The sequence below is a fragment of the Oratosquilla oratoria genome, chromosome 11 (genome assembly GCF_046742065.1).
Source record: "Oratosquilla oratoria isolate Oo_2021 chromosome 11, ASM4674206v1, whole genome shotgun sequence".
Lineage (NCBI taxonomy): Eukaryota > Metazoa > Arthropoda > Malacostraca > Stomatopoda > Squillidae > Oratosquilla > Oratosquilla oratoria.
This window is the reverse complement of record NC_134787.1, coordinates 6,633,120-6,660,016: the sequence shown is the minus strand read 5'-3', so window position 1 is coordinate 6,660,016 and position 26,897 is coordinate 6,633,120. Positions and strand designations below refer to the sequence as shown.

Below are 26,897 nucleotides of genomic sequence, written 5' to 3'. Positions count from 1 at the left end.
AAAACAAACGTCGTGACGCTTTGTGTGAAATTGGCAATCACTTTGGAGTGGATAAGGAGGAAATTGATAAGAAAATAAGGTATCTTTTGAGCCACTTCTCACGCGAAGTTAAGAAAGAAAAGGATTCGACCAAAAGTGGAACTTCGACCAATGATACTTACCAAAGTAAATGGTTCGCATACAATAGTATGCTCTTTTTGAAGGATAGAAATAAACCTACTGCAACAGTAGACACTGAGGTAAGACATTTTATTACATTTATTGATTATATTTAAATTTACAAAGTCCTGACAAGTTTTTTTTTTTTATATATATATATTGAAAATTTATTTTCCCTTGTGGAGAACTAAAGTAGGTATTCTGCATTACACATATTTAAATTTATAAACCTGAATATGACAAAGCATTTCAATAAAAGCAAATTAATTTTTTTGTTACTTATTATATTGAAAATGTATTTTCCTTTGTGGAGAACTAAAGTATTCTGCATATTCCTTTCTCACATTTTGCGCAGCATCCGAACTTCTTCTGGCTGTTCGGTCAAAATTAACCAAATGAGAATTTGATCCATGTGACCTCCAAAGCCCTGGATTGACTTGCCCCGTATCTGAGCATTCTACGTCTACCATTCCAGGGGGATTGTAAAGTGCTCTTGACGTATTTTTTCGCAAAAAAAAAAAAAAAAAAAAAAAAAAAAAAATGCGAAAATGAATTAAAGTCGGAACTACTACTTTTGCAGTTCTTGGTTGTAACAGCATTGGTTTGCGCAGCACACGAAAAACGCCAGATAAAATACCGAAAGCATTTTCTGAAACTCGTCGAGCTCTGCTGAGCCTATAGTGTAGTGACGCAGCCACAGGCGGTCACACACTTCCCATAGTTGGCAAGAGGTGAATATGAGCTAGCCAATCAGGAGCCAGCAAATGGTTCTCGAGCGGCTAGCGACCTCTCTTGCCAACTACGCTGAGCCGCGAGCGACCCTTAAATAGGGCAGCGGCGGCCAGTCATACGCATATTGCATGCGTATGCACATCCAATGTATGTATGAGTGTGTGTGGCCAAGGTCACACACACTCATACATTGGATCACCCCCCTCCCCTTTATCTTACTTTATAATAATGAGATGTCACCACTTACCATCTAAATTCAGCTATATCGAGAAGGGTGCATTCACGGAGATGTGCATGCGCATTCTTATGCGTGTGCACATCTTGTGAATGTATGAGTGTGTGTGGCTGGGCCCACACACACTCGTATGTAAAATCACCCACCAAACGGGCTCACAACCAAAGCCCGTGGGAGCCTCTCTCCCAATTAAACACACACACACACGCCAGTCAGGGCATCCCCAGCATCGCTTCTGAAGAGATAAGACTGAATCTTGGAGAGCATCCTCGCGTGCATGCTTATCTCCCCGTCTGCGCTCTGTATGCCGTCTATCACCCTAGACTCTAGCTCTGATAGACGTGCTACACACTATCAAATCCGAAAGTACTGCTACCCGAGAGAATTCCCTCTTCCCGTGGAATCTCGCTCTGGCAGGATTATGCCCCATAATAACTCTCCCTGCACGATCAGCGTGGCCCGTGTGGTTGATTAAAATCGCTTTTACGGCGGGAGAGGGGGGGAACCACCGACAAGAAGAATAGCCCGGTCCTCGCACACCCTCGTGCACCCGAGCCTCGTTTTCCGATTGACTGCTTGCTAGATAGACAGGTTAAGACACCGTACCAACGCGCTATAACTCGCCCCGTAGATTACGATTTTTTTTTTCTCCGCGAGTTGTTGAGGATCGATAGGACACACACATATATATTTACGATTAGGATTCTTTTTTTTTTTCTCGTTCTCAGTGCCGCCATGGCGGACACTGAGTCATGGACCTGCGTGTCCAAGAAGCGTCGCTGCGCTCCGAGTTCGCCGGCTCCATTGAGTAGCGAAGCTACCGTGGTGATGGCCCCAGCTAACACTAGGGGTGGCAAGCTCCCCACATTCAAGGTCGTACCCTCGGCAGGATACGACACTGCATTTGAAGTGGTGAGAGCACTGGAGAAGGGCCCTCTCCGCGGTCAGCTCTTGTCCCTTCGACCCCTCGGCGATGGTAGCGTGCTTCTGCTACCTAGCAGCTATGACGTTGTCGAGTAGTTGGACAGGACCAAGACGCTCAATGGTAAGCCGTTGAACTTAGAGCGGCTAAACCCTGAAGACCGGAAGCATCGTCTCGTGGTACACGATTACCACACCTCTTTCGATATGGATGTCATTGAGGACCATCCACAGGTAATCGCGGCCACGAGAATGCGCCGGTGGGACAAGACACCGACACGTCAGGTCCTTATAACTATTAGAGGAGAACCGTTTGATACTATTGACCTGGGTTGGTATGGCAGGCATGATGTACGAACGTACATCCCTGATCCTCTCCGCTGTTTTAAATGTCAGCGCTACGGTCATCACCAGGCGAGGTGCACTGCTAAGCAGCACAGGTGCGGAATTTGTAGCATGCCTCATGCCACGGAGACTTGTCTCGACAAGTTCAAAGCTGGCACTGAGACGGTTCCAAAGTGTCCGAACTGTGGGAAGAAGCACCACGCCTGGAATACCGGGTGCGCAGTGCGTCAAATGCAGGCCATTGCCTCAAAGGAGAGGACAGAGAAACAGCAGGACTTCATACCTGCCCCCCCAGGAACATTTGTATGGGGCAGCAGGAAACAGTCTCCTGCCACTGCACCACCACCACCTACACACAGTGCTCCTGATATGAACAATCAGGCGCACTTCCCAACATTGAAGACAGCTCCCACACAGACACAACCAGCTCCCAAAAAGGCCGCTCCCACCTCCAAACCTGCACCCATCTCCAAATCCACACCTGCCTCTAATCCCAACCCTAAATCTAAAGCCAAACCCACACCCCCGTACCAACCCCACGAGCACAGGACCGACGGTCCTCTCCACCCGAATATCCGTCCGATGTCATCACCCTCAAAGAGGATGACATCGAGCTGATAGTGACTGGCGTTGTTGCTGCTGTCGCCTCGACTTATGGCGATGATGACACCAGCAAGATGCTGGAGCTGGTGAACAGGTCCGTAAAGAATGTGTTCAAGCTCCTAAAAGAAAAGAGGAATCCAAGGCGAAAGGAGAGGACTCCCTCCCCCTCTACCTCCTCCTCCCCTGCCTCCTCCCCTGCCTCTTCCACCACTTCTTCCTCTTCCTCAACCTCCTCCTCCTCCTCCCCTTCCACCTCCCCCAAGCCTGACACACCCGCCTTCACCATTGGGAAAGACACGCCCACTACATCTAAGACCAGGAGAGTGTCTTCTGCTAGGCCCCAACGTCAAATTGCATTGAGGCTTGAAGACTCCTCTTCTGATGAGGAAGAAAAGGCACCCACTGTTTCAAAGTCGCAACCCATCTTGTCCTCTAACCGGGGAGAGCAAGATGAGACCGTCATGGAAACTGACAGGGAAGAACATCGCCCTGTTCAATAATCACTTGAGGTTGCTACAGTGGAACCTTAACGGGTTCCGCAGTAAAAGTTCGTATCTCCTTGCGCTTGCGCAAGAGCATGATTACGATATCATGCTTCTCCAAGAGACATTGGTGAGCGACGAGGTGCGATTTCCGGGATATCGCATCTTTTCCCTCCCTCGTTCACTCACTGCTAGAGGGTGCATGATCTTAGTCAAATCATCCATCCCCTGCAGTGAAATCACGGACCCTGTATCATGTGGAGATGGTGTAGAAGTTCTTGCGGTTCGACTCCATCGGGCCCATGAAACGTACACCATCTACAACATATACAGGGGCCTGAGAGCAGAACTGGACCTTGGAGAAGTGTGTACTCTTGCTGCGGACAGGCTCCTCATCATAGGAGGGGACTTCAACGCCCACCATGAAATTTTAATGTCGTCCCAAGGGCCCAATGTCGCTGGGCGCCACTTAAATTCAGTATTAGACGAATGCCCTGACATTGCGTTGTTGAATGATGGAAATCCGACGCACGTGCAAGGTGGACGACTTGATCTGACCTTGGCGACGGCCACTCTCCTCCCTAGGGTAACCTGGGAGGTGCATCCTATTGTCACTAGCGATCACTTTGGTGTCTCTGTGCACATACGGGATTCACCACCCATACCAGCTGTATTACCTGTTCCCAGGTGGAAGACAGCTTCGGCAAACTGGCCAGTGTTTGAGAAGTCTGTTGAAGAATGGGCAGCGTCCTACGTTCCACCACAGGACGTGGAAACGTTGGAAGCTGACTTTTCTGCAGCCATTCAGGTGGCTGCCAACAGAGCCATCCCAAAGACTCGCCAGTCCCCCAGAGAACATAAGAACAGCTGGTATTATACCCCTGAGGTGAGAGAGGCCAACCATCGGGTGAACATGCTTAGGCGTGTTTTCCGACGGCGCCGAACTCAGACTAATTTGGCCAACTTGCGCGCTGCAGTACATGACGCTCACGTCATAGCTGCAGATGCCAGAAGAGCTACATTTCTTGAATGGTGTGAGGGCTTTACTGCTCACACCTCCCTAGCAGAGCTGTGGTCTAAGCTCCGTAGGGCTACTGGCAGGACTCAACCACGACGCACTCATCATGCCCCTGATGCTGAGGCGAAGCGGCTGGTGCAGGAGTTTGTCTCTCGCTCCAGCAGCACCTCACTCCCGCAGTGTGTTCAAGACACATTGCAGGACCTCCAAGGAGTGAGGCGCCAAGGTGTTGAGGACATGGTGAGTCGGTCGGATGATACTGACGCTAGCTTTACGCTTCAGGAGCTACGGGTCACACACAAGACCAGCTCAGACACGGCACCTGGAGAGGACCTCATCACCTATTCCATGCTGGCCCACCTTGGACCAGCGGGTGACGAGGCACTTCTAAGGGTGATAAAGGCGTCTTGGAGGACTGGCAAGCTACCAACAGCCTGGAAGACGGCAATCATAACGCCAATTCCAAAGCCAAAGGAACCTAGTGCTTACCGCCCCATCAGCCTGACAAGCTGCATGGGCAAGACAGCAGAGAGGATGGTGCTAAACAGGCTGCTGTGGAAACTGGGCCCATTGCATGAGCATATCCATGCTTACTGCAAAGGCACTGGCACAGGAAACAGTATAGCAACACTCCTCAATGCTGTCAGTGGAACACCGTCCATTGTGGTCTTTTTGGATTTGGAAAAGGCGTTTGAGCTGGCCAGTCCACTTGTGATATTAGACACCCTTGCTCGCAAGGGCGTAAAAGGCAAGCTGCTTTCTTGGATTGCTGACTATCTCAGTCACCGGTCTGCGAAAGTACGCTTTCAAGGTCACATATCAGAGGCCAGAATGTTGGAGAATGGCACTCCACAGGGGGGGGGTCCTCAGCCCCACTCTGTTCAATGTGCTCGTCTCCAACATTCTGGAACTACCTCTACCACAGGGGTGCAAGGTCATCTGCTATGCAGATGACATTGCGCTCTTAATTACTGGGAAACGGCAGTGCTTCAACAGGGCCCAACGCTGTTTAAGCACTGTGGCGACGGAATGTAGCAGGTTGGGGTTAAAGATCTCCCCTACAAAGTCGAAAGCTATGGCACTGAGACTCAGGATAGAGGGGAAGCACCTCACCATCCAGGACCTTAGGCTGGACTGGGTTCACCAGTATCAGTACCTGGGGGTCTGGATTGAAGAGAGGCTCACCTTTCAGAGGGAACTTACCTATCTCAAGGAGAGACTGAAGGCAAGAACCACAGTTATGAGAGCAATGACGGGGAAGGCACTCGGTGCCACGCATCGGGTCCTTCGCACATTCTATGTGCACGCAGTCCGCAGTCTGGTGGACTACGCTGCCCCAGCTCTCATAAATGTGGCGACTGCCAAGCTTGAAGACCTGGAGCCTTGCCAAAATGCCGCAGCAAGGATTATCCTAGGAGCTCAACCTTGGACTAAGATCGTTAACCTCCGAATGGAGGCTTCGTTGCCTTCATTAACATCACGGGTCAGAAGGCTGGAGGTCGACTTTCTTGCCAAGTTGGTCCAGAGCCCCAGGATAACTGAGCTGAGTCAGAGCCTTGTGACAGCTCTGGGACGGGTGGGTACTTTTATCCACTCCGATACCTGGCTGGCACAGGCGGCAGGGATCCTGGACTCCTTCAAGCTCACCAGCACTCTCCTTGAGAAAAGTAGGGACTCTCCACATCTAGAGTTCGAGCCCCCACCACCATGGCTGTCGATACCTGCAACTTTCGTTGTCACAAAGCTTCCCAATAAGAAGAAGTTATGTGACCAGGAGAGAGTACGAGCGCAGGCCCTACAAGGCGTCCGCGCACTGTCGAGACCTGGAACGGCGGTCTATTACACGGATGGCTCCGTAGACCCCAACAGGCCTCGCAGTGCGGGATCTGCTTTTGTGACGGATGGTTTGACCTACGGCAGGAGAGTATCTGATCATGCGTCCACTCTCCAAGCTGAGGCCATAGCGGTCCAAGGAGCGTTAGAGCATGCTCTAATATCTCGAGCTGGTCCTGTAGTGATCCACACGGATTCACAGTCCTTGCTAGGCAGTTTAGAATCGATACAGCCCAGCGACAATGTACGCCTACTGACCTCCATCCTAGCACTCCTGCTGAAGCTGCATCAGCAAGGCAGGAGTGTTACGCTCAACTGGGTGCCAAGCCACGTAGGCGTCCCAGGTAATGAGTTAGCCGACGCCGCAGCAGAAGCGGCGCGCAAAAGACCTGAAGTCGATGTTGTCGTCCCTCTCAGCAGAAATCAGTTGCGTCTACGCACCAGGGCTCTTAACCAGGTACAACGGTTCCTCGAGCACAGACTGGAGGCAGAGGTGTCAGAGAGGGCGAGGTGGTACAGGGCAGTCACAGACTACGAGCCCCTTGTACTTCCTCGCTCCACACCTAGAAAAGTGGAAACTCTGCTCTTCCGTCTGCGGCTGGAGGACCGTTGTTTCTGGCAAATCAAGACTAATTCCACACCTGAAGAGAGAAGATGCCGCCATTGCAGCCACCCCGAAGCCACCCTGAACCACTACCTCAAGCATTGCCCCGCAACTGCTTTTCTGAGGAGAGGGCCTCCGACAACATCTGAGGGTCTTGTGCGCCGCCTATGCAGCCACTTAAGTCAGTTTGAACTGCGTCGGCTGGTGGAGTGTCAGCCCCCCCTTTAAAATATTATATATACATGTCTCTTTCGGAAGGGTGAATTCATAGCGATGTGCATACGTATATTGCATACGTATGCACATCTAATGTATGTATGAGTGTGTGTGACCAAGGCCACACACGCTCATACATTGAATCACCCCCCCCCCCTTTAATTTCAATTTATATATGCTTATTGTCAGGAAGGGTGTATTCATGGTGATGTGCATACGCATATTGCATGCGTATGCACATCCAATGTATGTATGAGTGTGTGTGGCCAAGGTCACACACACTCATACATCGGATCACCCCCCTCCCCTTTTCTTATATTATATTCACGAAGATGTCACCACTTACCATCCAATTCAGCTATAGTGAGAAGGGTGCATTCACGGAGATGTGCATGCGCATTCTGATGCGTGTGCACATCTTGTGAATGTATGAGTGTGTGTGGCTGGGCCCACACACACTCGTATGCACAATCACCCACCAAACGGGCTCACACCCAAAGCCCGTGGGAGCCTTAACTCCCAAATTAAACACACAACACACCAGTCAGGGCAGAATAGTAGTAGCCACGGCAGCAGCAACAACATCTCGTCCAGTCTTGTAGCAGTCCCATCGAGCCTCGCCGTCATCAGCCGCCACCGCCTCTGACGTTAGGCTCACCGTCCAGCTACGACTGATCAGATCCACTAAGCAGTGGCTATTACTTGTGGTTGTTTTACCAAAGAGATTAGAATAAGAGACCAAAGTGAATTTCATTTTCCCTGGCTTGTTCGAACCAAACCACTACAAATTGGTGACCCCGGTGAAGGACAACCAGGATTATGGAAAACTCACAAGTGAAACTTCCCAGTTTCTCCCGTGACTTGGAGAGCTGGCTACTTCACACAGAAGCCTATTTAGCCACTCAAAGTGACGTTCCGGACCACCAAGCCTTCGGCGCGTACATCGCCGCTCTACCAACGGACGTCATCGCCCTTGTCCGTAACGCCGTCTCTTCTCCTCCGGAAGAAGGCAAGTGTGCCGCCCTCAAGACTGCCTTACGGAAGCTATGCGCCAGGCCTGACGACCAGCTCTATCGAGATATCCAGCAGAGCGAACTCGGCGACACCACCCCCTCACAGCTATACACCCGTATGGCCAACCTCAACACCCGGGCAAAGGTGTCATTGCCCAAGGAACTCCTCCGCTCCATTCACCTCTCCAAGATGCCGGACGCCCTCCACTTACACCCGGAAGCTCTAGCCGGCGATAAGGACGACGAACAATACTGCGAAATAGCAGATAGGTTGTTCCAGCGACATACCTCGGTACACAAACCAGTGCATAGTGTTCGTGCAAAGTGTAGTGACAACCCAGGTGTTACTGACCATAGTGCTGTGAGTGAAAACATTCCCAGGTCATATAGTGCCAGTGACCAAAGTATGCAGCAGCTACGGCAGGAAGTCGCCGACATGAAGACCTTGCTCAACCAGTTGCTTGCCGAGAAGGGAACCCCCCCTCAACCACCACCTAGCCCCGCTCCACGACAGGATACTGCCTCCTGTTGGTACCATACCCGCTTCGGAGCCAAGGCGCTCAGATGCACACAACCATGCAGCTGGTCGCGGGGAAACGCCAAACGCGGGGGTCGGTAAGCACTCCTACCCCCGCTAACCATACTCACGCCCTCCTCTCAGTGCGTGATCGCCACTCTGGCCTATCTTTCCTGGTAGACACGGGCTCAGCCGTCAGCATCATACCCCCGACGGAAGAACCCAACCACGGTACACGGTGGCCATCCTACGACCTGCTTGCAGCCAACGGTACGCCCATTGCAACGTACGGCAGCCACCACAGCGTCCTGGACCTCCACGATGTCAAGTTCCCTTGGACATTCGTCATAGCAGCGGTCCAGCACCCCATTCTTGGCTACGACTTCCTCCAGCATTACAATATGGTAGTTAGCGCCAAGGATAACTGCTTGTACCACGGCACGACAAGCATACCGGGAACCACCACTAACGCCAAATCCCACCAGATATCGTCCCTCCAGTCCGCTGGCGATTATGTACGCATCCTGCAGGAGTTTCCCCAGCTAACATCGCCAGACAAGACCAACACCACCACCACCCCTCACAACATCATGCACCACATCCAGACATCTGGACCGCCAGTATACAGCAAGCCTCGACGACTTTCCCCAGAGAAGTTGGCCGCTGCCAAACAGGAGTTCCAAGAACTCCTAGACCAGGACATCATCCAACCATCGGAGAGTGCTTGGGCATCACCACTCCACATGGTTCCCAAGCCACCCCCACCGCCCAACCAATGGCGGGCTTGCGGTGACTACCGTCAACTTAACCGCATCACGAAGCCCGACCGCTACCCCATCCCTCACGCTCAAGACTTCCACTTCAAGCTTCACGGGAAGCAGGTCTTCTCCAAAATTGACCTGGTCAGGGCGTTTCATCAAATCCCTGTAGCGCCGGAAGACGTCCAGAAGACAGCCATAGCCACTCCGTTCGGCCTCTTTGAGTGGAAGATGATGGCCTTTGGCCTCCGGAATGCCGCCCAGACGTTCCAGAGGTTCATAGACCATGCCCTCAGGGACTTCGACTTCATCACCGTTTACATCGACGACATCCTCGTAGCCTTCGATACCCACGACCAACACCGCCAACACCTCCGCCTCCTCTTCCGCCGCCTCCAAGATTATGGCCTCCGGGTACATCCGTCCAAGTGTCTCCTCGGAGTTTCATCTCTCGACTTCCTCGGACACCGCATCTCAACAGCAGGTCTGTATCCTCTCCCTCAGAAAGTAGACACAATCCAAGATTTCCCAAAACCAACAACCATCAAGATGCTCCGACGATTCCTAGGAATCGTCAATTATTACCACAGATTCATCCCCAACGCAGCTGCAAAACTCGCTCCCTTGAACGACCTTACCAAGAACCATTCCAAGCGGTCGCTCAAACCTGTGAGATGGTCTTCCGAAGCGACCCAGGCATTCGGGCAAGCCAAGGCGGCAATCGCTGAAGCCGCCCGCTTGTCCTACCCAGTAGCTCACGCACCCACATTCCTTACCACTGATGCCTCCTCCACAGCAATTGGCGCCGTCCTCCAACAGAAGATCAACGGCCAGCTCCAGCCTATCGCCTTTTTCTCCAAACGTCTGGACCCTCCTCAAATTCGCTACAGCGCCTTTGACAGGGAACTGCTAGCCATAGTCTCGGCTGTCAAGCACTTCCTTTACTTCCTGGAAGGCCGGCCTTTCGTTATCCTTACAGACCACAAGCCACTCGCCCATGCCCTAGACAGAGTCTCCGACCATCACTCCCCAAGAGTCTCCCGGCAGCTGTCCTTCCTCTCCCAATTTGATACTCGCATTGAATACATCAAGGGAGAGGATAACCAGGTAGCCGACGCCTTGTCTAGAATCACCTCCAGCATCCTCCCTAACCACAACATAGACTACGCACGCATCGCCGCATCTCAGAACAACGACGGTGAACTCCGCCTCCTACGTATGCACGACACCTCATCCCTACAGCTAAGACAGCTTCCCAACAACCCCGTACCATTGTGGTGTGACGTCTCCACAGGCAAACCCCGTCCGTACATCCCCGCCTGTCACCGTAAGGACGTCTTCTCCTCCTTCCATGACCACAGTCATCCGGGCATCCGCGCGACACAACGCCTCATCACGGATCGAGTCGTCTGGCCAGGCATCAACAAGGATGTCAGACAATGGACCCGGACCTGCCTCCCCTGCCAGACGGCCAAGGTTACGCGCCACGTCCACGCACCACTCTAGCGTTTTCCTGCACCAACGGCACGTTTCCAGTCAGTTCATGTGGACATTGTGGGCCCCCTTCCGCCTTCTCGCGGCATGCGTTACCTCCTTACGTGTATCTACAGATACACCAGGTGGCCAGAAGCGATCCCCCTTCCGGATATATCCGCCGAGACGACCGCCCGTGCTTTCCTCTCTGGATGGGTATCCAGATTCGGCGCACCTCACATCATTGTCACCGATAGGGGCCCCCAGTTCGAATCTGACCTATGGTCCAGCCTCCTCAAGTTCCTTGGCACCAAACGTAACCGGACCACCGCTTACCACCCCCAAGCCAATGGACTCGTGGAACGGTTCCACCGCCAACTGAAGGAGTCGCTGAAGGCACAACCCTCATGCGACTGGGTCGACGTCCTTCCCCTGGTGCTTCTCACGATCCGCGTCACACCTAAGGTCGACAATGACATTTCCCCATCGCAGCTACTTTACGCTGAGAACCTTCGCCTCCCTGGGGAAATTGCCACGCCTGCCGTCGGCGATCCGGATCGTCACGCCCTCCTCCAACTCATCAAGGACACATTCGCCAACACCCGTCCAACACCCCCTCGTCCACCACAACCACAGCCGGAGCACCTTCCCCCGGCCCTGTCTACAAGTGACTACGTCTTCGTCAGGAAAGACTCCACACGAGCTCCTCTTCAGCGCCCATACGACGGCCCTTTCCGAGTCCTCAGCAGATCACCAAAGTACTTCGTGATCAACCGAGGTGCCAAACCGGATAGCGTCTCCATCGACAGGCTCAAGCCGGCCCATCTCCCCATCAATCCCCCTACCTCACCCCCCGAAACACTCTCCCTTCCAAACCAACACTCCCCTCCTGCCCCCGACTCTTCACCATACACAGATCACACGCACACGACAGCGAACCCTTCTCCTTCTCCCACCCCGCAACCACATCCTTCTACAACTGTTCCCGGCACCCCGCAAGATCCTCCCCACCCTACGCCCCCACTCTACCATGCAATGCAACAATTCTCATCCAACCTTATGTCTCCACAGCTCCATACTCAACCGACCCCACCTCGCCAGGCATCTGACTTCGACCACACCACCCTGCATTCGAGCCCCCCTCCATCAAGGCCCTCCTCGCCAGACATGCCCCCTGATGGAATGACCACACGTTTTGGGCGAGTGATACGAAGGCCACACCGATTCAACCACGTCGCGCGCGTCGCTCCCTATCTCCCTCGACGCCCGCTCTCGAAGAGAGGGGGAGTGGTGTAGTGACGCAGCCACAGGCGGTCACACACTTCCCATAGTTGGCAAGAGGTGAATATGAGCTAGCCAATCAGGAGCCAGCAAATGGTTCTCGAGCGGCTAGCGACCTCTCTTGCCAACTACGCTGAGCCGCGAGCGACCCCTAAATAGGGCAGCGGCGGCCAGTCAGGGCTTTGGCCACACACACTCATACATTGGATGTGCATACGCATGCAATATGCGTATGCACATCACCATGAATACACCCTTCCTGACAATAAGCATATATATATTGAAATTAAAGGGGGGGTGATTCAATGTATGAGCGTGTGTGGCCTTGGTCACCCACACTCATACATACATTAGATGTGCATACGTATGCAATATACGTATGCATATCGCTATGAATTCACCCTTCCGAAAGAGACATGTATATGTAATATTTTAAAGGGGGGGCTGACACTCCACCAGCCGACGCAGTTCAAACTGACTTAAGTGGCTGCATAGGCGGCGCACAAGACCCTCAGATGTTGTCGGAGGCCCTCTCCTCAGAAAAGCAGTTGCGGGGCAATGCTTGAGGTAGTGGTTCAGGGTGGCGGCAATGATGGCATCTCTTTTCTTCTGGTGTGGGGTTCGTCTTGATTTGCCAGAAACAACGGTCCTCCAGCCGCAGACGGAAGAGCAGAGTTTCCACTTTTCTAGGTGTGGAGCGAGGAAGTACAAGGGGCTCGTAGTCTGTGACTGCCCTGTACCACCTCGCCCTCTCTGACACCTCTGCCTCCAGTCTGTGCTCGAGGAACCGTTGTACCTGGTTAAGAGCCCTGGTGCGTAGACGCAACTGATTTCTGCTGAGAGGGACGACAACATCGACTTCAGGTCTTTTGCGCGCCGCTTCTGCTGCGGCGTCGGCTAACTCATTACCTGGGACGCCTACGTGGCTTGGCACCCAGTTGAGCGTAACACTCCTGCCTTGCTGATGCAGCTTCAGCAGGAGTGCTAGGATGGAGGTCAGTAGGCGTACATTGTCGCTGGGCTGTATCGATTCTAAACTGCCTAGCAAGGACTGTGAATCCGTGTGGATCACTACAGGACCAGCTCGAGATATTAGAGCATGCTCTAACGCTCCTTGGACCGCTATGGCCTCAGCTTGGAGAGTGGACGCATGATCAGATACTCTCCTGCCGTAGGTCAAACCATCCGTCACAAAAGCAGATCCCGCACTGCGAGGCCTGTTGGGGTCTACGGAGCCATCCGTGTAATAGACCGCCGTTCCAGGTCTCGACAGTGCGCGGACGCCTTGTAGGGCCTGCGCTCGTACTCTCTCCTGGTCACATAACTTCTTCTTATTGGGAAGCTTTGTGACAACGAAAGTTGCAGGTATTCTCATGCCTTACCTGGGGCCAATCAGGAACGCCCTCTACACGCGGGAAGTGAAATCTACTCACTAACCGTAAATTACACACACACACCTCTCACGAACAAAGCCGCATCCCACGCACAAACATATACACTTACTTTTTCTTCGACTAAAATTCGTTTCCTTTCTCACTTTCTCTTGTACTACATCTTCTCATTTCAGTTTACCTCCCGCTAAAGATTTTTCCGTTTTTCCCCCTTTCTCTCCTACTACGTCTCCTACCATTTTCCAAACTTTCGTTGGTGATATAATATGCTCTTCCTCCCGGCATTGGCGCCGCCGTCCAAGTTCCTAGCCCAGTTCTCCTAAGCCACGACAACAAATAAGCCCCTAATCGCTAGCAATTCGCCCGGTGGCAATAGCCCTCTTTTATACACTACTATCTTTTCATTTGCCTACAGACATTCTTCCCCTCCCACAAAACCCGATCCCGCGCAAGCGAGGTGGTCTTTCCTTGGAATCCAGAATCCAGAATCCAGGTATCGACAGCCATGGTGGTGGGGGCTTGAACTCTGGATGTGGAGAGTCCCTACTTTTCTCAAGGAGAGTGCTGGTGAGCTTGAAGGAGTCCAGGATCCCTGCCGCCTGTGTCAGCCAGGTATCGGAGTGAATAAAAGTACCCACCCGTCCCAGAGCTGTCACAAGACTCTGACTCAGCTCAGTTATCCTGGGGCTCTGGACCAACTTGGCAAGAAAGTCGACCTCCAGCCTTCTGACCCGTGATGTTAATGAAGGCAACGAAGCCTCCATTCGGAGGTTAACGATCTTAGTCCAAGGTTGAGCTCCTAGGATAATCCTTGCTGCGGCATTTTGGCAAGGCTCCAGGTCTTCAAGCTTGGCAGTCGCCACATTTATGAGAGCTGGGGCAGCGTAGTCCACCAGACTGCGGACTGCGTGCACATAGAATGTGCGAAGGACCCGATGCGTGGCACCGAGTGCCTTCCCCGTCATTGCTCTATAACTGTGGTTCTTGCCTTCAGTCTCTCCTTGAGATAGGTAAGTTCCCTCTGAAAGGTGAGCCTCTCATCAATCCAGACCCCCAGGTACCAATGTATGAGTGTGTGTGGCCAAGGTCACACACACTCATACATTGGATCACCCCCCTCCCCTTTTCTTACATTATATATACGAAGATGTCACCACCTACCATCAAATTCAGCTATATTGAGAAGGGTGCATTCACGGAGATGTGCATGCGCATTCTTATGCGTGTGCACATCTTGTGAATGTATGAGTGTGTGTGGCTGGGCCCACACACACTCGTATGCACAATCACCCACCAAACGGGCTCACACCTAAAGCCCGTGGGAGCCTCTCTCCCAAATTAAACACACACACACCAGTCAGGGCAGAATAGTAGTAGCCACGGCAGCAGCAACAACATCTCGTCCAGTCTTGTAGCAGTCCCATCGAGCCTCGCCGTCATCAGCCGCCACCGCCTCTGACGTTAGGCTCACCGTCCAGCTACGACTGATCACTGATCAGATCCACTAAGCAGTGGCTATTACTTGTGGTTGTTTTACCAAAGAGATTAGAATAAGAGACCAAAGTGAATTTCATTTTCCCTGGCTTGTTCGAACCAAACCACTACAATAGTTATAAATTCTGTTTATAGAATTTTTTTCTTGCTACCCAGGGAACGGTTTCATAATGTTCAATAATAGAGGAAAAGCGTCGTCGGCGACGAAAACAAATGGAACTGCGTCATTTCGTCCAGGTAGTGGACAAGGTGGATGGAGCTGCAGACAGTTTTCGTTTAAGACATTCCTTGAAATATGTGTCATTAAATACACCCCGTCAGAAATCCTACCTTGGCACCCAGCGTTTGCGTATATAAAATCGTAATTGGCGTCCACCACTGCAAAAAGTACAATGCTATAAAAGCTTTTATAATTAAAATAATCGGTGCCAGAGTGCAAGGGGGCTTGTAAAGCTATATGCTTGCCATCCATTGTACCTACTCAGTTTGGAAAATTCCATCTGTCATTGAACTGCTGTGCTATGTGTCCCCAGTGTTCCTCTGTTTTCACCATCTGAAAGAAAAAAAAAATATCATCAGTAAATGTATGCGTAAAGTATTGACTGGACTAAATGCGAGTAATTCTGGAAGCTCTCATGAACCCAAATCATGGCAGTTCGTGAATTTTATTCTTGTTTTTAATTCCAGGTACAAAGCAGGAATAAAATTCTAGAATTTAATTGTAGGGAATTTTTGCAAGGGTAAATCCCCTATAACGTTCTTGAAGTAAATTACATGGGATCTAACCATAAAAGAATCTGGATTTAATCTAAATAAGGCCCGAATTACTTTAATTTTAAGCCCTAAATTAGTTTTTTTTTTATATATATAAACAAGCCCACCGGCTGCGCCGGCCAGGCTTCGCCTGGGGGCTTGGCCTTCGGCAATGCTCGCTGCGCTCGCGGGCGCTTCGCGCCCTGGGCTTCGCCCACTTTGTGGATACTATAGCCTATGGATAATTAAAGAATAAGAATGCAATTGGTACTTTATTCAACACATTTACAATCCCTACATTTCTTTGATGGTGGAGGTGTCTTGATCTCCTTGGTTGACCTCTTTGTCTTCTGGAGCCCGTCTTTTCTTCGGTGATCCTCTGTCCTCGGAGTCTTGATCGCCTTGGGTGACCTCTTCGTCTTCTGAACCCTGTCTTTTCTTCGGTGACATTTTACGCTTAATGATTCTCCTCAAATACGCTAACAGCTCCTCATCGCTTACTTCTTCGTCGCTGTCAGGAGACGGAGGTGGTTTGACAACCCCTTCATCCCCTTGCTCGGGTGCGTTAACTTCCTCTTCTTCCTCTTCATCACGCATTACCCAATCTGGCATGATCATCTTGATGCAATCTTCTTCTGTGATCTTGTGAATACCTTCGGGTATGTCTTTGCTTTCGAACTCAACTTCTTCCTCCTCAAAAAGAGCTTTACTACCAATAGCGTCCTTCGCTGGCTCCTCCTCGACATCTACTGTCTCGGTTTCAACAAATAACTCTTTATATACCCTGTTAAAGGCCGGCCGGCGTTCAACTCCTTCATCACCTCTACGCCAGCCCGTGTAGTACACCAACGCGTTCCATTTGGTTACTCGTGAACAGGCCACGTATAGTTGTCCATGTGCGAAGCATTGGACGGAATCAAGCAGAAGTCCACATCGCTCGAAAGTTTGCCCCTGGCTTTTGTTGATGGTCATGGCATAACTGAGCTTGACGGGAAACTGCTTACGCTTGAAGTGGATTGGGGTATCTTGAGACTCTAACACTATACGTGGAATCAAAACTTGCTCGCCGCGGTAGCTCCCTCCTAGTATTTTTCCGACTATCACGTTCTTCTTCAAGTTAGTCACCATTATCCGGGTTCCGTTGCAAAGCCTAGGAGGACAGATGTTTCTGATGATCATGAGGACACATCCTACTTTCACCTTCAAAGCGTGTAGAGGCAACGACGGGCTTGTCATGGCGTTAAAAACTGACGCTTGGACGTCAGTCTCTTTGTCCACGGGTGTGTCGACGCTGAAGTAAATCCGCTCTTTCTCCTGGTTACGGTCGTATATAAACTGGTTGATACTTCCCACGTCGTCATTTGTGGGTGATACTATTGCTCTCTTCTCGAAGTAAGACATGTTGAGATGGTTCTCTTCAAACTCGTCGTAAACTTTAGACACTAACTCCTCTCGTGAGTTTGCCCGAACACCAAAATCCTTCTCAAAGACGATCTCGCCGTCGTTATGGGTGCCGATGGCTAGAAGTTGTTTGGCAAACCTCTTGTTTTTGACGTCATCCTTCTTAAGGCGTACGTTTTCTGTCAACTCCAACTTTGTCAGCCCTTCCCACATGTAACTCGATTTGATGCAGTAAGCCAGTTCTTCTGTCTTCCCTCCGTTTCTTATGACCGGCAGGATTTGTCGGAAGTCTCCTGCGCAGACAAACACCTTGCCTCCCATGAACTTTTCGTTCTCCATGATGTCTCTCAAAGTGATGTCTAAAGACGTCAACATGTTCTTGTTCGCCATTACGACTTCGTCCCAAACTATCAGTCGAGTTTGTTCTAGCAGTCTTGCCATTTCTGTGTTCTTCTTGACGCTACACGCTCTAGTTTCATCGTATTCCATCAAGGGTATCTTGAACATGTTGTGAGCCGTTCTTCCCCCAGAAAGGACGGTTGCTGCAATCCCAGACGAAGCAACAGCTAAAGCGATCTCTCCCTGGGAACGAACAGCATCCAACAACAAATTCAAGACAAAAGACTTCCCGGTGCCTCCTGCAGCGTTGACAAATATGCCGTTATTCTTATAGAGGTATCCCTTTTCCACTCGCTTCATAACAGTTTCGAAGACATTTCGCTGTTTGTCATTCAGAAGCTTAGACTTTTCCTCAACAGACTGTTTCAGCCTCTGCTTGTTGTACGCCTTCTCTCTTCTGATGACATTAGATGACCGTGCACCTCCTCTTGAAGCTGGAAGACCGTACTGTGTGATCGAACCCCCGCCGCAGTTCCACACAAAGTGTTGGATCTCATCCAAGGCGTCCAAATAATTTCATCGTTGTACTCTGTCAGCTTGGCTTGATGCAAGTAATCGCTGGAAAAGTAGTCTTTGACCTCTTCCCATATGCCGGACTGGTCCTCGAGATCAGAAAAGACCAACATACTTGCATAAGTTTCTCTGAGTTGTTTTCTGTCGTTAGTGTGGTTGATAATGTCCATAATCGTCTCTTTCCAAGTTGCTTCATCACTGAGCAAACCGAGTGCTTTAACGGCTTCTCTATTTGTTTCGTACATGACGCCGTCTATGGTACGAAGGTCTTCGAACGACTTTGGCCCCTTTTTATGTGTCAGCAGGACCCTCAGATAGAACAGTTCTACCGTCTTGGTGGTTACAGCGCGAATGCGACCCAGACTGTATGTACGCCCAACTCGTTCCTCCCATATGGCTTTTTGTGCGTTATAGATGTAATGGAAGGGCAACTGGCTGTAGTATAACGTGGCTGCGAACGCGTCCTTCTCACACAACTTGAAAAAGGCGGTTAACTGAGTGTCCCTTTTAACTTTTTGAGAAAGTTGCTCATCTGTCATCTGTTCGTGGTAGAATACTGAATTCTCACCCTCTAAGTGCAAATCCAACGGAAACACCGGTGGGTAAGATTTGTGGATGTCGAATTTGAAAATCTTCCACGTCGCCTCGTTAGAATTGATGTATCTGGCCGCCTGGTAGTTTCTGACTTCGTTCACAGAGTCATCTTCTCCTGAAGTTATGGTGAACAATATCTTGTCAGAACCTTTATTAACATACTTGGTGACATAAGCTATAGCTTTTATAGAATTTGAGCACTCCACGTTAATGTGTGCGTCGTATTTGAGACAAAGATAGGGGTTATAAGGCACAACCCACGAATTATCTACGGTTACTGTACCGTCCTTCAGTTTGAGTTGAAAAGAGTTACCGCCTTCTCCTACTGAACGCCTAACATACTCCGGGTAACCGTTGTTTCCGAACAATAAGGTGCTTCTGCACGTCTTAGGGAATCCTTTACCACACTGATCGGGTTTCGCGCTCTTCCCATGACAACATATTTGGGACTCGTCGTAACCTTTGCAGGGGCCGTGTATCATACACCGTGTAACCGTCTCGTATAGCCTTGGCTCCTTCTCCTTATCGGGTATCTCCGCTCTTATTATCTGTGCGACTGTATCCGCTGTCACACGCACTGCCATCCAAAGCAATATGTGAGCATGTGGTAGCCCACGTTTTTGCCACTCTACGCTGTAAAGGTGGGCCTTGACGGCTCCAAAAGCCTTCTTGTGCACCAAATCACCCATCAGACTATCCAACTTCAACTTAAATATCCGACTTACAATATCTGGACGATCACATGCTCGTGCCCCTGGTCCGTCAAGCTTGCTTAATGCTTCTGTGACATCTGCCCATTTAGGGTTCATAGTGAAGGTGATGAAATAGTCGGGTGATCCATAAGCCGTGACATAAGCCAACGCATCCTGCTGGCGCTGCTTCATGTACCTAGGACCTCCTACAAATGTCGGAGGCAACACAATTCATTGTCCCGTCTTACTTTTTTCAGTCACTTGCAATAGATCGACCCTTTCTTTTCGCATACCGGTGTGGTTGTGTTCCAGAAAGCGTAGACGGCTCGTCTCTATTTTAACGTAGTTGTCAATTACAAACTGTTGGAACAGTCGTCGTCCTTTTACAATGTAGTTAAAAACACCTTCTCTCTCCATGTAAAGAGCTGAATAGTACATAAGTGCTGAAAGTCTTTTCTCGGAGTCCTTCTTTTCCATCGTAAAGCTGTAGCCTTTGTCTCCGTTAGGTAATAGCAGAGGATATTGAAAGAGATCGTAGAAGTAATTGGTCGAGTTAATCATCCGAAGGGCGTATTTCGAACCAGGAAGAGGGTACGCTATTGTAACTTTCAAGGTGTCCTTTTCTGGCCCCAAATTGACTATGGCTCCTACTTGGCAGGACGCCGTTGGCAAATGATAGACACCTTTGTGTTCCCTGGTTGCAACCCCTTCTGCGGTCTTTAACGTAATAGCCACGTTTGGTATAGCTCTCTCCTTATTAACGTAAGTCTGAATGAGTTTCTTTGAGGTTTCCAATTCTTCCAAGATTACCTTCAGTGATGCGTTGTGCTTAACCAAGGAAGAGGGTACGCTATTGTAACTTTCAAGGTGTCCTTTTCTGGCCCCAAATTGACTATGGCTCCTACTTGGCAGGACGCCGTTGGCAAATGATAGACACCTTTGTGTTCCCTGGTTGCAACCCCTTCTGCGGTCTTTAACGTAATAGCCACGTTTGGTATAGCTCTCTCCTTATTAACGTAAGTCTGAATGAGTTTCTTTGAGGTTTCCAATTCTTCCAAGATTACCTTCAGTGATGCGTTGTGCTTAACCAAATGCGCGTATAGTTGCTCTATGATCTCTTCGTTCCTCAAGAATTCGGCGGTTTCACGCTTTCTACGTTTAATCGTCTCGGTGTTCGCTTTCGGCCCCTTTTTTCTTTGATTCATGAACTGTTCGACCATTTCACAACGTAGTTTTAGCTGTTGTTCCTTGTCGTGGTAAAAGTACAAATCGAGGAAACTTGCTGCAGATTTCCAAAACGGTGCGTTTGTTAAACCCCAGTCGTCGTGTTCTGATACCAACAGGTTCGGCTTCATCGAACCCAAACGGTGATAAACCTTGCCTTGAATCTTGTAACAAAGCGCCATTTCTCTTTTGTCACTTAGGGAACCTGAGGTTGCGAAGGAGGTAAAGGAGAAGACGTTGTTAAACGCTACAATGTTATCGAGAAAGTGCCTTGAGAGTGAAGAGGAACCATCATAAAGTCCCTTGATGCCCTCGTCTAGTGTCGTCAATTTAAATATCGCCTTGGGAGTTTTGCCTCCGTTGCAACAAATGGTCTTCCTTTCTGTCTTGAAAAGCAAAGCTTGACAATTCTTACACCTAAATGCGCCCATCTCACCGACTGAGTGAGGAGGTACCCGTGACTCGTCGCTTTCTGTCATATAACCACAGAATGACATCATCAGACGCTCTTTCATCTCTAAGAACTGTGGTTTTTTGCCGAGATCTTTGCGTTCCTCGCGCATATTGGCTATCTTTTCAACGGCTCCAGCACGAATATCCGCGGCAGCTACTGGAATAAGCGAAGATAGGAAATCGCTCCTATTCATACGTTTAATCTCTGCCTTTATAGCTTTTGCTACCTTGGCTTCTTTAGCCTTCTTTTCTTTTGCCGCCTTGATCTCTGCTTTTGTTCGTTTAGTGCGTCTCAGTGGCGTACTTTTCCTCGCTTGACTGGTTTCTGCTTTAGTCTCTTTCAAGCTTTGCTACATCTCTGCCAGTGTACTATCAACGGGTAACGAAAGTGGCTCCGGATTATCAGCATCAGTCGACGGGCCCGCCACCGGCTCCTCTTCTATATTTGCAGGCATAGTCACTGGTTCCTCTTTTCTATCCGAAGGCAAAACAACAGGCTCCTGTTTACTATCTGAAGACATAGCCACGGGCTCCTCTTCTCTATTTGAAGGCTCCGCCACGGGCTCTTTTTCAACAACTATAGGTGTGGTTTCACTCTGAGAAGGTTCTACAGGCTTCGGGTTTTGTTGGCAGGCTCTTTTTATGGCGTACTTTTTCGCCTTGTCTAAGCGCTTTTGAGCCTCGAAACTCCTCTGCAAATATTGTTTCTGGTACTCTATGTGATCAGATTTTCCTCCATGCTTTGTGAAGCTTTTATATCCAGCAAAATAGTGCTTCACAAAACCTTCTATCCTTTCTTCATAAACTTCCAAGGAATCCAACAAATCGTCGCTATAGACGCAGTCTTTCTTCTCCTTTAGCATCTTGTTAAACGTTAGTAGCTTTCGCTGAAACATCTTTATCGACTCCCTTACTTGTAACCCCTTGGTCTGTTCGTAAAGGTGAGGAAACGCCTTCTCATGTTCACTTTTTAGCGCTTGGTTCAATTTCCTATTCTTCATTAACTCTCCTTTACTGAACTTCTTTTCCTTCGTCACCCAACTCCAGAAGTGACGATACCGTTGCATCTTTAACTTTGACGAATCCCCGGCCATCCTTCCCAACCACCACCTGTGTGTGACCGAATTACCACCGGACGGCGTAAGCAACCATTAATTTTGTTTATATTAAGAGAACAAGCCCACCGGCTTCGCCGGCCAGGCTTCGCCTGGGGGTTCTTCAGGAATTTCTCCAACGTAAACTTCCAAGGAATCCAACAAATCGTCGCTATAGACGCAGTCTTTCTTCTCCTTTAGCATCTTGTTAAACGTTAGTAGCTTTCGTTGAAACATCTTTATCGACTCCCTTACTTGTAACCCCTTGGTCTGTTCGTAAAGGTGAGGAAACGCCTTCTCATGTTCACTTTTTAGCGCTTGGTTCAATTTCCTATTCTTCATTAACTCTCCTTTACTGAACTTCTTTTCCTTCGTCACCCAACTCCAGAAGTGACGATACCGTTGCATCTTTAACTTTGACGAATCCCCGGCCATCCTTCCCAACCACCACCTGTGTGTGACCGAATTACCACCGAACGGCGTAAGCAACCATTAATTTTTTTTATATTAGATATATGGGGCCCGTAGCCCCCCAAAATGATGTCTGATCAAAATAAAAATAGCGCCATTTGCTTCATCGGAAAAAGTTACATGGGATTAAATCATAAAATTATTTTAATTTAATTTAAATAAAGCCCTAATTAATTTTATTTTATTTTACAGGTATAAATAAAAAACTGAAATATATATATATATATATTTTTTCAGGGTATACGCAAAAATGAAGAAACAACCACACAAGGTAGTGTTCAGGAGGATGAAGTTGAGGGCCAAGGAGAAGAAAGCAGTCAAGCTCAACCACCATAAAAAAAAAATTCTAAATCCCCCCAAAAGTCTTCTTCTGCCTTAAGACGCTCTAATATGTATCTGAATGGGCCTGTAGTTAAGGAAGCTGTGAATCTTATGAAATCTATTTCAGAATTAAAAAGCAAAAAAGACGAATACCAACTATTTGGAGAACAAGTAGCAATTAAAATACGTAAACTAGCTTCACCTTATGCTAAATTTACAGTACAAAATATAATATCTCGAGTGCTATTTGAAGCAGAAATGGGAAAATATGATATTCCTTACAGTAATCACTACCTACACACGCCCACATTTGGTACACGACCTTCATCAACCTCAGCCCCATCTCCTGGAAGCTTGCATGCATCAATCTCAACCCCATCTCCTCTCAACCTCTGTCGGCATGACAACACCGCATCTGGAGCCTCCAATAACCATTTATGCCAAGAACAACAGACAACCCTATCAAGAGAAACAATGTTAGAAAATATAGGTATCATAACAACGTGTCAAGAAACACGTCATCTTAGAAGTCTTATTCATCAAAAAATTAAAATAGAGTTTAAATATTCACACGTCTGATTTGCTTGCATTACCGAGCACGAGGAGTAACGCAATCCCTGGACGAAACCAAAATGAGTCGAAGGAAGATTACCCAGAACTACCCAATCACCTTCAGGAACGAACTCGCCAGTGGTTGCTGCATTCTATTAGCTTTTCTATGGTTTCTTCTTGGGAGTTGGATCTTTTCTTGAAGTCAGAGGGTTGTTGGCTTTGGGGTGAATAAGGGGAGGGAATGTATGGGTTTGGGAGTGAGTGTTGTAGTGGACTTGTGGATTATTTTTTTGGGAAGTTCTTGTTCTTCGGTTGAAAGGATTGCAAGTGTTCGGATGGATGTGAGTTGGCAATGAATGGGTTTGTAGTTGAGGGTTTTGGTGGACTTTTTAATGGTCAATCCCTTCCGATTGAGGATTTTATATGATGGTCTTGTATTTCAGATGGCTTGGGTGTGTGTGGTTGGGCTGAGGGTTCTAGTGATGCTGACAATGGGGATGTGGTGGTTTGTGCAAGGGGCTCTTGTACGATATAGGTGGTTTCTCTTGGTGTGGCTGAGAGGAAGTGTTGGGAAGAGTTCGTCTAACAAACTGTAGGACTTCTGTATATACGATTCCTGGTCTGATCATCCTGCATAGTACTCGTTTTCATGCTTCTCTGAAACTGGTACGTTTTGAGTATATAACACAGGTAATTTCCTTTTCATATCGATATATCGTGTAATCTGAAGATGATGTGGGGTTTCCCAAAGTCCGTTTTGTTGTACATCAGTCTTCCTTTTCTGTATTTCTCAGTTCTCTCTCAATATATTTCCTCGTTTAGTTTAACCTCTATTAGTATGTGGTCACTCTTTCCAAATGGTGTCTTGTATTCAATTTTATCCACAATTTTAGGTTGTAAATATTGATTCCAGTCTCAACAGTTTTTTATTACTTCTATATCTAGTATTTTCTTTTACCCATTGTGTCATTGTATATTCTATAGTCATGTCAAGTAATACAATTCCCCATAGATCCTCTCTACCATTCACTGTCATCTCTTCCCAACAGATTTCCTTGCAGTTAAAATCTCTCCTAAGTACCAGGTTACCTCCATCCTTCAGAATCTCATTTAATGAATGCTTTGTATCTTCTAACATTTTTGAATGCTCGCCCTCTTTCCAAAAGCCTGTTTTTGGGGGCACATAAATCACCACGAACTTTCAACTTTTCATGTCGCTGTCTTCCACTTTTTTCATGATAATTTCCACTGTTTTTACCCTCAGTAACCTTTGTCATATCTAAGTTTTTCTTGGCTAAAAACATGATTCCTCCACCCTGTTTCTTGTTTCTATTTTTAATCCAATATATAACCCATGTCCAACACTATTTGGTGGTAGAGGATCCCTTAATTTTGTCTCCACAATTCCTATTATGTCTGGTTTTTCTTCTGACAGGTAATCTTTTAGTTCACTAAAATCTGAGATTAATCCATCTATATTAGTATAGGCCACTTTTTATTTTATTTATTTTTTCTCCATCCTGTTTTCTGTTCCTTTCATTATGCTTATCTTGGTGTACCATTTTCTCAGCCTCATGTCTAAGACTCTCCAATAGAATTCCTTGCTTTTGATCTCTCTCTTCTATTTTTTTTTCTTTAGCTTCTTTCTCTTTCCTCAACATTCATTTCTCTTTTTATCCATATATTGTTGTAATGTTCCCTCTTTGCTAACTTACCTGATTTTGCTAGTATGTGTTCTGCTACCATTTGTGATCCTAGTTTTATCTTTCAAGGTCGATTTCTTTCTATAGAATATTGTCTCATTCTATACACTTCTATTTCTTTTTCTACTTCTTGGTCATCTTGTACTTCTTTTAGAATTGTTTTTGCCATTTCTTTTTCTGCTTTTTCTCTCAAGTACCTAACCAAACCATGTTTTTCCTTTAATTGATATACTGTACTTCATTACTTTTTTCTGTCCACTGTATCTGACCCAATTTGCTTTTTCTGTGATTACTTCAATAATTGTGTCTTTTGTATTTGTTGTACTATTTCTTTAAAAGCTCTCTTCATATGTATGTGTCCATATTTGCCACTTTTGGAAGCTCTTGTCTTGATGTATCTTGTAGTTTTTTTCACATTTCTTGTATCATGTAATTGTTGTTATAGAATATCTTGTTTTCAAACAACTTTATTTCTAGGACAAATTCAGCAGAATGGGAGTTGGAGCTTTCTCTACATCATTCACTCTGAAATTTTGTTATGTTTTTGCTTGACTCTTTTCCAAGCATTTAGCAAAGTGATTCATTTTGCCATATCTAGTACATTTCCGTAAACTGGACACTTATTTTTGTTCCATATGTGCTTGTTGCCACAGATTTTACAAGTCGTAAATGTTGTTTCAATTTTAGCTGCAGTTATCACTGTTGGATTTATTTCTATTTTCATTATCACCAGAACTTATAAATTAGTTTTTATTTTATTCTTAGGCCTAATTTTATTTATTCCATTTTCAATCTGCCTGATGTGCTACACAGATCTTGTGTCTAGAAATGCATTCTTTGTTTAGAATTTTTTCTCGTATTCCTTATGCCCAAAAATGATCTGATCACAAATGGTATAATTTCTCTGATGAGTAATCATAGTCCTGTGTCTTTAGGCTAGTTATAAAAGCATCCAGGTTTTGATCATCCTTGTGTACGTTGAAATTTGTATCTTGAGGCAATAATTAATTTTCTCAGCAAATTTTGTTATCCAAATTTGGCTGAAATTAGATAATTTCTTGCCAGGATCACTGACAATTTTGTCATCATTAGTAACAAGCACACCAAAATCTAGGGCATTATAAATTTTCAAATGTTCATCTCTGCCATGTATTAATTATAAGGCTACCTTCAGTGTCTGGCTTTTCATTGAAACCAGTAGCCTACAAATAAGAGCTCAATTTTCTGATGAAAAATACCAATCCTTTTCACCTCTTAATAAGTTTATCAAAGGAGTTAGACTGTTGTATTGGTGCTGAATTGGAAGCTGCCAATTTAAGCCTAATTCTTGCAAGATGAAAAGGCTATACCCAATATACTTGAAAAATATTTCTCTCTTATCTTAGGGGTTCTCTCGTACTGCCACCAAGTTTCTATAGCATGCTGTGAGGCAATGATAAACAGGTTGATGAGGTTTCAAGTAAACAAGTTAAAGTGGTGGTCATCTTAGATGTGTTCTTTATTAACAACATAAAAAAATACCTCTTGGGAGCATTCTATTTAAATACAGAAAAGTATTTGCTAATGTTCTAGTGGAATTTAATACATACATATTTTCATAAAATTTAAATTAAATTATTATCTAAATTATTTTATCTATCACTTAACAGCAA

General features: G+C 47.6%; 2 protein-coding genes across 2 annotated transcripts; both read right to left on the bottom strand.

Moving 5' to 3' along the window:
* Window positions 1-16,122: 16,122 nt before the first annotated feature.
* On the bottom strand, window positions 16,123-17,928 carry LOC143029940 (ATP-dependent DNA helicase Pif1-like). Its single transcript, XM_076193151.1, has one exon. The coding sequence runs from the start codon at window positions 17,926-17,928 to the stop codon at window positions 16,123-16,125; it is 1,806 nt and encodes a 601-aa protein (XP_076049266.1).
* A 65-nt stretch (window positions 17,929-17,993) lies between these two features.
* LOC143029939 (uncharacterized) lies at window positions 17,994-21,298 on the bottom strand. Its single transcript, XM_076193150.1, has 3 exons — window positions 20,333-21,298; window positions 19,721-20,255; window positions 17,994-19,633 (listed from the first exon to the last, which is right to left on the bottom strand). The coding sequence occupies exons 1-3, from the start codon at window positions 21,296-21,298 to the stop codon at window positions 17,994-17,996; spliced, it is 3,141 nt and encodes a 1,046-aa protein (XP_076049265.1).
* Between the last annotated feature and the right edge of the window lie 5,599 nt (window positions 21,299-26,897).

What these genes read in the sequence shown, in the direction of transcription:
- LOC143029940 (XM_076193151.1), bottom strand. Translation starts at nt 17,928, where the DNA reads ATGAAGCGAGTGGAAAAGGGATACCTCTATAAGAATAACGGCATATTT.
- LOC143029939 (XM_076193150.1), bottom strand. Translation starts at nt 21,298, where the DNA reads ATGAATAGGAGCGATTTCCTATCTTCGCTTATTCCAGTAGCTGCCGCG. An exon ending in TGCCAACGGCGTCCTGCCAA is followed by an intron (nt 20,256 to 20,332) that starts GTAGGAGCCATA and finishes TCCTTGGTTAAG; the next exon opens with CACAACGCATCACTGAAGGT. An exon ending in TCTGGAACACAACCACACCG is followed by an intron (nt 19,634 to 19,720) that starts GTATGCGAAAAG and finishes CGACATTTGTAG; the next exon opens with GAGGTCCTAGGTACATGAAG.